This window comes from Trachemys scripta, chromosome 4 (genome assembly GCF_013100865.1).
Source record: "Trachemys scripta elegans isolate TJP31775 chromosome 4, CAS_Tse_1.0, whole genome shotgun sequence".
NCBI classification, from domain to species: domain Eukaryota; kingdom Metazoa; phylum Chordata; order Testudines; family Emydidae; genus Trachemys; species Trachemys scripta.
This window is the reverse complement of record NC_048301.1, coordinates 57,550,510-57,559,668: the sequence shown is the minus strand read 5'-3', so window position 1 is coordinate 57,559,668 and position 9,159 is coordinate 57,550,510. Positions and strand designations below refer to the sequence as shown.

Below are 9,159 nucleotides of genomic sequence, written 5' to 3'. Positions count from 1 at the left end.
ACTATAGCAATTGCTATTTGTTATGAAGAAAATATTAAAATATTCTCTTTTCCGGTTAAATATAGTTGTTTGTTTTCCAAGCATGTCCAGTCAGAAGAGGGGAAACACTTTCCATCCTCAAAAACAGAGATGAAGTGAGAGGGAAAAATGGGGGCTGGTGAGGGAAGAGTAAATGTAGAAGACAAGAACGAAGAATGATCCCACTTTGGAAAGTGGGCATCAGACAAGGGAGGGATAAAGAATAGTCCTTTCCGAGAGAAATTACTCCGCTCTGAAACTTTTTTATGTGGTGCCTGTGTACTATGGTGATTGATGCATTAGAAATGCGAAGATTTGTCTGACTGATACAGAATTTACAAAGTGTCTAGGACTGGAAGTGGATGTATTTTCACATCCTCAGTGAAGAGCTCCAACAGGCTTTGTACAGTATCTGAAACTGGTACGCCTACAGGAGCAAACAGGAGCACAGCCACTATGCAGCCTTTGCAAAGATGAAGCATGCACTCGCTCTGCACCCCCATAGGTGCTGGAACTACGAATTCTGGAGGTGCTGCCACACTTGAAGTGCTTTCCATTATATACAGGGTTTATGATTTGGTTCAATAGCTCTCTCAGCACCCCTGTGCACCCTAGCAGAAATAAAACTAGCTGGAGGAATCTGGTGTTCAGAAGAGCAAAAAGACTATAACTGTGTCTAGACTCTGATATTAACTTGCTGTTCTGCTCATGTTCTTAATTTAAAAGAATGTTCGTGTTAAATGAACACTCATATAGCTGCCAGCAGATGGCACAATGATTTCTCTTAATAATAAGTTTAGAGAAATATTATTAGTAGGCAACTTTTATTATTTCTTTTCTACTATCTGTGTAAACACCAGATCTACTTCTAGTAAAGCTGTTTGGTTGTGAGAACTGATGTAAATGAACACCATACCTTTTGTACTTCAGTGTCTAATTCTGGACTCATACCTCTATCCTCCATTTCAGACTTTACATGTTCTTTTAAAATTGCCTGCTTGGAGCAGGAGAAAGAGAGTTGATTTGATCTCTTCACACATCTGATTAGTTCCACAAAAGAAATTACGTATTTTCTATAGTAAAAAATTGCCTGGTCCAAAACAATGTTCAGTATAATGTCCAGTATATATTGCTATTATTACAATATTTGAGCTGTTATTGTAATATACTGTAGTCTTTAATAAAAGACTTCTTTCCTCCTACTACTCAACAATTTCCCGATTCCCTTCAAAGTAACCAACCATTGCTGAAAGTTTTCTTTTTGAAATAATCAATATAATTGATGTTTACGGTGAGCTGTTTCCTTCACAATCTATCCCCTGGGAAATAGCTGTACGTGAGCTGCTCAAGAAATTAGATTTTCTACATGAGAGATTTGCCTGCATGCAAAAGTTCTTATCTCCCATATATAAAAAAATCTGTGTCTCTTTCAGAGAAATCCAGCAGTAGAATAGGAGATAAAAACAACACTTCCCCAAGGTTAGTGGGGATGACTACAACTTTAACAGTCAGTAGCTGTCTCATTGAGGATGGATAATTCAAAAGAAAAAACTGTATCAGGAAACTATAAGAGGTAGATACTATAAAACCCCTCTCACTGATTGTATATACTGATTGTAAACATTTTTGCTGAGGAATCAGAATCATACAATCATAGAAGATTAGGGTTGGAAGAGACCTCAGGAGGTCATCTAGTCCAATCCCCTGCTCAAAGCAGGACCAATCCCCAACTAAATCATCCCAGCCAGGGCTTGTCAAGCTGGGCCTTAAAAACCTCTAAGGATGGAGATTTCACCACCTCCCTAGGTAACCCATGCCAGTGCTTCACCACCCTCCTAGTGAAATAGTTTTTCCTAATATCCAACCTAAACCTCTCCCACTGCAACTTGAGTCCACTGCTCCTTGTTCTGTCATCTGTCACCACTGAGAACAGCGGAGTTCCATTGTCTTTGGAACCCCCCTTCAGGTAGCTGAAGGCTGCTATCAAATCCCCCCTCACTCTTCTCTTCTGCAGACTAAATAAGCCCAGTTCCTTCAGCCTCTCCTCGTAAGTCATGTGCCCCAGACTCCTAATCATTTTCATTGCCCTCCACTGGACTCTCTCCAATATGTCCACATCTTTTCTGTAGTGGGGGGGCCCAAAACTGGACACAATACTCCAGATGTGGCCTCCCCAGTGTCAAATAGAGGGGAATAATCACTTCCCTCGATCTGCTGGCAATGCTCATACTAATGCAGCCCAATATGCTGTTAGCATTCTTGGCAACAAGGGCACACTGTTGACTCATATCCAGCTTCTTGTCCACTGTAATCCACAGGTCCTTTTCTGCAGAACTGCCGCTTAACCAGTCGGTCCCCAGTCTGTAGCAGTGCCAGGGCCGGCTCCAGGGTTTTGGCCGCCCCAAGCAGCCAAAACCAAAAAAAAAAAAAAAAAAAAAAAAAAGCCGCGGCCACGATCGCAATCGCAATCTGCAGCGGCAATTTGGCGGGAGGTCCTTCACTCCGAGCCAGAGTGAGGGACCGTCCGCCGAATTGCCGCCGAATACCTGGATCTGCCGCCCCTCTCCCAAGCGGCCGTCCCAAGCACCTGCTTGAGAAGCTGGTGCCTGGAGCCGGCCCTGAGCGGTGCATGAAATTCTTCCGTCCTAAGTGCAGGACTCTGCACTTGTCCTTGTTGAACCTCATCAGATTTCTTTTAGCCCAATCCTCCAATTTGTCTAGGTCACTCTGGACCCGATCCCTACCCACCAGCATATCTACCTCTCCCCCCAAGCTTGGTGTCATCCGCAAACTTGCTGAGGGTGCAATCCATCCCATCGTCCAAATCATTAATGAAAATGTTGAACAAAACCTGCCCCAGGACAGACCTCTGGGACACTCCACTTGATACCAGCTGCCAACTAGACATTAAGCCATTGATCACTACCCGTTGAGCCCGACGATCTAGCCAGCTTTCTAGCCACCTTATAGTCCATTCATCAAATCCATACTTTTTTAACTTGCTGGCAAGAGTACTGCTAAAAGAAAACCTGCTAAAAGAATACATGCAAGAAAGAACTCTTTGGCCAAATTGCCCTCTACAGTCTCTAGCTTCTTCAACATATAACAAATGAGGAAGTAGATTTTCAGAGGAGAAACATCATCTGATGGTATCTTTCTCCATGGGCAAAAGATTGTTATCTCATTACACATCAACAATGCTTGTGAAATTGTGGAAACCCAATAATATCTATCTAACCTGGAATCTTTCTTGTTTCCAGTCAAGAGGCCTGGGGAGAGGGGAGAGGACAAGTATACATATTTTTGTTTTCAGGTGAAGTGTTTTATTACCACAAGAAATATGAGAATGTATGAGATGACATGGACTCAGAACTGTATTTTAATTGTCAAAAAATCACAGTAACTACCTTTTTCCTGTGGTAGGATTTGAGCATTTAATGGACTGCCACTTTTACTTTCGATTAAGAGCCGATAGTTAATGTTTTAGTTTTTCTTCATATTTCTAGGGTGACTGTACATGAATTTCTATGCAAAAGTATGTCTGATCTGGTTTATCAGTCCTGGGTCTTCATTTCTGATGAATATTCATGACCCAAAAGTGGTTACTTGGATTTCTGTGTCAAATAGCTTAGATGCTGTTTCTCGGTATAAACAAACTATTTGGGAGTCAACTCAAGGAGGGTTAGGCTGTTGGCTGCTTGCCCTTTCATAAAGAGGTATTTGGAGTTATTGCACTCAAAAGTCTGGAAGTGAATTAAAAAAATAACTGCTTTATTAAAGGTGAACTGCAAGCGACAAATGAAAATTAAGTCCAGATTTATGTGGCAAATGTTACTACTAACCAGGTTGCAAAGAACATTCAGCACAGAAATAATTTTTTTTTGTATACTATTTTTCCTCCTGTGAAGGACTCTTGGGACTTCTTGGTTCATCAACAGTATCCCATAGATAATATGGATTTCATGAACTATAAAGACTATTTTGATGTTGCATTCTGGGATGTCTGAGTGATGAGGGGTACGAGGAGAGTTTAAAAAGTCTGGGACTAATAATCTTGGAAAAGTGACAATTGAGGGGAGATATGATAGAGTTCTATAAAATCATGAGTGGTGTAGAGAAAATGAATAAGGAAGTGTTATTTACTCCTTCACATAATACAGGAACCAGGGGTCACCCAATGAAATTAATAGGCAGGTTTAAAACAAACATCAGGAACTATTTCTTTACACAACACACAATCAACCTGTGGAACTCATTGCCAGGGGATGTTGTGAAGGCCAAAGATATAACTGGGTTTAAAAAGGAATTAAATAAGTTCATGGAAGATAGGTCCACCAATGACTATTAACCAAGATGGTCAGAGATGCAACCCCATTCTCCAGGTGTCCCTAAACCTGTACCTGCCAGAAGCGGGGACTGGGTGATGGGGTGGATCAATCGATAAAGGACCCTGTTCTGTTCATTCCTTCTGAAGCATCTGGCACCGGCCACTGTCAGAAAACAGGATACTGGGCTAGATGAACCATTGGTCTGACTCAGTATAGCCATTCTTACGTTTGTATATTTCATTAGTCCCCTCTGCTATTCAATCTGTGTATTAGACTGATAGAGGTAAAAATATGGAGATTCGGATTGCAGTATTGTCAGAATGCTAATATTACATTATTCTATGCCTCCTGATTATAGATTGTCAGATAATTATCAGACTGTCTAGCTGACAGTTTATTGAATGAGCAACAGCTGGTTGAAAAGACTCAATCAGACAAGACTGAGGATATACTGGTGAGTTGGAGAAGCCTTTTGAGCAGCTTGTTGGCAGTTCGTATGTCTGTTATCCAGAGAGCGCATCCCTCACTGATAAGACCAGGGTAGAATTTGTAGGTCACTCTTGACTGCTCTCCACATAAAGGCCCACAAAACAGTAATCAAGAGGAGTTAGAAACATTTCCAGTTTAATCAGGAAAAATTGATAATTTTTCTCATATGGAAACTCCAACATGGTCATTAATGTCTTTGTTACATCCTAGGCCACTGCAGTGCACTCCTAAGTGGGTTTCTCTTTAAACTGATTCAGGGGCTATGAATAATGAAAAATGCAGCTGCACACTTTCTCCTCTAGAGAGAAGGATGGGTGTAAATTTGTGCCAGTTCTCATCAAACTACACTGCCTCCCAATACACCAAAAGATACAAATTAAAGTTATCAGTAGTACTTTATAAGGCCCTTCTTTATCTTGGCCTGTAGTCCCTCAGCCCATGTGCTTGCTTGACAGTTATAACTGGCTAAAATGGATCTGCCCTTATTTCCCAAGTTTGAAGTTCTGGGAACTGAAGTTCTGGAGTGTTATCTTTTAAGAGTTTATCTGATGGAACAAAGTTGTCAGTCACTGGAATTACTAGTTCTTCCCACTTTCGTCTAAGTGTGCTAAATTTATAGTACCCATATCTCATAAACACTGCTTGTAGGACAATTCTGGGAGTCCCAAAATCAGTTGCATGGACCACACTGTGTCATCAGATTTCAAAATGATGCTTTAATGAAACATGGTGTTTTCATGTAATGTCAGATTTTGTCATTGACAGGTTAATCCTCTTTGAACAACATAATACTTGTATGCAGTCTTGTTGTAGCTGTGTTGGTTACAACATATTAGAGAGACAAGGTGAGTAAGGTAATATATTTTATTGGACCAACTTGGATTGATGACAGAGACAAGCTTTTTAGCTTACACAGAGCTCTTCTTCAGGTTTGAAGAAAAAATTTATATCCCAAGAGATAATGCATGTCCAGCCAGAGGCACATGGTGTAATAAATGCTCAAAATATGGACATTTAGCAGTTGTTTACCTCACCAAAGTAGTCAGGTAGCTGATTCATATTACAGACAATCAGGAGCCATTCTTTCTGGGATCTATCATTTGTGATGACAGAGCGCTTGCCTGGGGAGAGAGACTGAATATTCATGGCAAGACTATTGACTTTAAAACTGAGTCAGGAGCTGATGTCACAGTCATCTCAGAAGGGACTTACAACCATCTTCAACCCCTCCCAGAGCTGAAGTCACCTGACACAGCTCTGACTAGCCCTGGAGTTATTCTGATGTGCATTGGCCAGTTCACTACAGAAACAATGTACAAAGACAAAAGCTATGCATTCAGAGTGTATGTGATGAAAGGACCACAGACCAACATCTTTCTCTGATGCAGCATGACAGCCTTGATAGGCCTAGTGAGAAAAGTAAAAGAACTTGTGTCATAACTATAAAGGGAAGGGTAACAGCTGTCCTGTGTACAGTACTATAAAATCCCTCCTGGCCAGAGACTCCAAAATCCTTTTCCCTGTAAAGGGTTAAGAAGCTCAGGTAACCTGGCTGGCATCTGACCCAAAGGACCAATAAGGGGACAAGATACTTTCAAATCATGGGGGGGGGGGGGAAGGCTTTTGTTTGTGCTCTTTGTTTGGGTTTTTGTTCGCTCTTGGGACTGAGAGGGACATCAATCCAGGTTCTCCCCATTTTTCTAAACAAGTCTCTCATATTTCAAACTTGTAAGTAAAAAGCCAGGCAAGGCGTCTTAGTTTTACTTTGTTTTTCTCAACTTGTAAATGTACCTTTTACTAGAGTGTTTATCTTTGTTTGCTGTACTTTGAACCTGAGGCTAGAGGGAGGTCCTCTGGGCTCTTTAAGTTTGATTACCCTGTAAAGTTATTTTCCATACTGATTTTACAGAGATGATTTTTACCTTTTTCTTTAATTAAAAGCCTTCTTTTTAAGAACCTGATTGATTTTTCCTTGTTTTAAGATCCAAGGGGTTTGGATCTTGATCCACCAGGAGTTGGTGGGAGGAAGGAAGGGAATGGTTAATTTCTCCTTGTTTTAAGATCCAAGGGGTTTGGATCTGTATTCACCAGGGAATTGGTGAAGGTCTCTCAAGGCTATCCAGGGAAGGGAATTAGCTTTGGGATGGTGGCAGCGGACCAGAGCTAAGCTGGTAGTTAAGCTTAGAAGTTTTCATGCAGGCCCCCACATTTGTACCCTAAAGTTCAGAGTGGGGATACAGCCTTGACAACTTGATTGACTATTTGGTGATATTGAACTTTTGAAAGGAGATCCAGTACAAATAACCTTAAGAGAGAATGCTAAACCATATAGTGTACATACACTTCACAGGATTCCTATCCCATTACTTCATAAAGTGGAACCTTAGTTAAGGAGAATGGAGTGGATTCACATAATCAAGAAAATCTCTGAGCCAACAACATGGTGTGCCCCAGTGGTACCACTTATAAAGAAAAATGGAAAAATATGAATCTGTGTGGATAATAAAAGACATAATGAAGCAGTTGTGAGAGAGACATACATATATCCTCCCAACACCTGAAAACTTCCTCCCCAAAGTGAAAGAAGCTACAGTATGCTCCAAACTGGATGCCTCGAGTGGATTCTGGCAAATTCCATTAGCCAAAGAAAATGTTTAACTGACTACGTTATGAACACTCTTACAAGAGACGCCACTCAGTTAGACAACTGCCAGGTCTAGAAACTGGTGTCTGTGTTCATGGCAAACTGAATGGAGAAAAAGGATGGGTCACTCCAGCTGTCAGAAAGAAAAGGAATTCAGTGCCCAGATCAGACATGATGCAGAGTTCAACAGAAACCATCGACATCAACCATCGCCTGTTCAGTCAGAAAGAACCACCAGCGACTCTACAGAGGGCAGATGCTGAACGAGAGAACTCAAGGATTCCAGCCTGACCCCAGCCAGGTGACCAAGCGTTATGCATTACGGCCGTGTAATTAGAAAAGCAGTACGATGCAGAGACCCTTAACTGACCGAGCGTACTGAACTTCAGCACAGCCTGAGAGTGTAAACACTGTCAACGGTTGGGACACAGACCTGGCGGGGGGAGAGGTACTAGTGGGATGTGAAAAGTGGACTAGTATTGCGAGGTTCAGCCATTAGGTGGCGCTGTCCGTGACGTACCCTATTTGAGCCGTCCTCAGCATGCCTGGCCGAGCTTTAAAAGGGCCTGATGACGACACAAGTAGGGTCACGTCCACACTCTGCGACCATCCATGTCTGATGCAGGAACCCCACCCACCACAAACCCACCTCCTGGCAGCACAGCAACGTCAATACTTCCGCCCCGGTAACCGTTACGGCCAATCGTTTCACCCCTCCAGAGCCTGTCCTCCGACACGTGACTCGCAGGCTGGCTTCGTTCGCAACGGCGTTCCTCTGGCGCATGCGCAGTGAGTTTCAGTCTCCGGCAGCCGGTCAATCGGCTATCCTTTTGTTTGCGCATGCTCTGCGCGGCCGCCCTCTTCGCCCTCCGCACTCTTTTGCGCATGCGTTGAACTCCATTGCACTGTTTGGTGCATGCGCTGAGGGAGGCGGCCGCTGCGCTCCCACTTGCGCTAGCTCCACCCTCGTTACTACCGGGAGCGGCGGCTGCTGCGATGGCGGCCTGGCCGGGCCCGCTCCACTCGGTGCTGTTGTTGCTGGTGGCGTCGGTGCTGCCCGGCGGCTCGTGGGGCTCAGAGGCGGGGGAGTCTCCTGGCGGGCCGGGCCCTGGGGAGCGGTTTAAAATCGAGGGCCGGGCGGTGGTGCCCGGGGTGAAGCCGCAGGACTGGATCGCGGCGGCCCGGGTGCTGGTGGACGGGGAGGAGCACGTCGGCTTCCTCAAGTGAGCGGCGGAGGGGCTGAGGGAGAGGCCGGGCCCAGGGTGCGCTGCCGCCGCTGGCCGGGGTCAGCAGGGCCGTTAGTCCCCGCCGGGCTGATCGCCCCTCCCGTGGTCTCTGCTGCCCTCTCCCTGGGCTGGCAGGGCGGGACTGGCGGGAGCCTCCCGCACACACTCTCCGCACCCCTTCGCGGGGAGGGGGCGATCTGGGGAGCAGCAGGGGCTGGGCTGATGCTCGCCCGGCACCTGCCGCAAACACCCCTCCCTGGCACGGGTCGCCTCACACCTCCGCACGGCCTTACACTTGGCCGGCCTCCGGAGGCTGAGCGCGCCCTGCTGAGCCGCCCTCCCGGCTGGTCCTGATGATGCTTTGGCGGCCTGGCCCGTGGCTGCGCCTCTTACTCAAGTCATACTCCTCCCCCCCCCCCCCCCCGGGGGGGGTGGGGGGGGTGGGGGGGGGGGT

At 45.0% G+C, this 9,159-nt stretch overlaps 1 protein-coding gene across 1 annotated transcript in view; it reads left to right on the top strand.

Annotated features, from left to right (window-relative positions):
• Window positions 1-8,388: 8,388 nt before the first annotated feature.
• The window catches only part of EMC7 (ER membrane protein complex subunit 7), a 10,674-nt gene continuing 9,903 nt past the window's right edge, over window positions 8,389-9,159 (top strand). Inside the window, exon 1 of the mRNA XM_034769205.1 lies at window positions 8,389-8,702. Coding sequence (XP_034625096.1) covers window positions 8,476-8,702 — 227 coding nt within the window. The 5' untranslated portion in view covers window positions 8,389-8,475. The remainder of the gene's footprint in view (window positions 8,703-9,159) is intronic.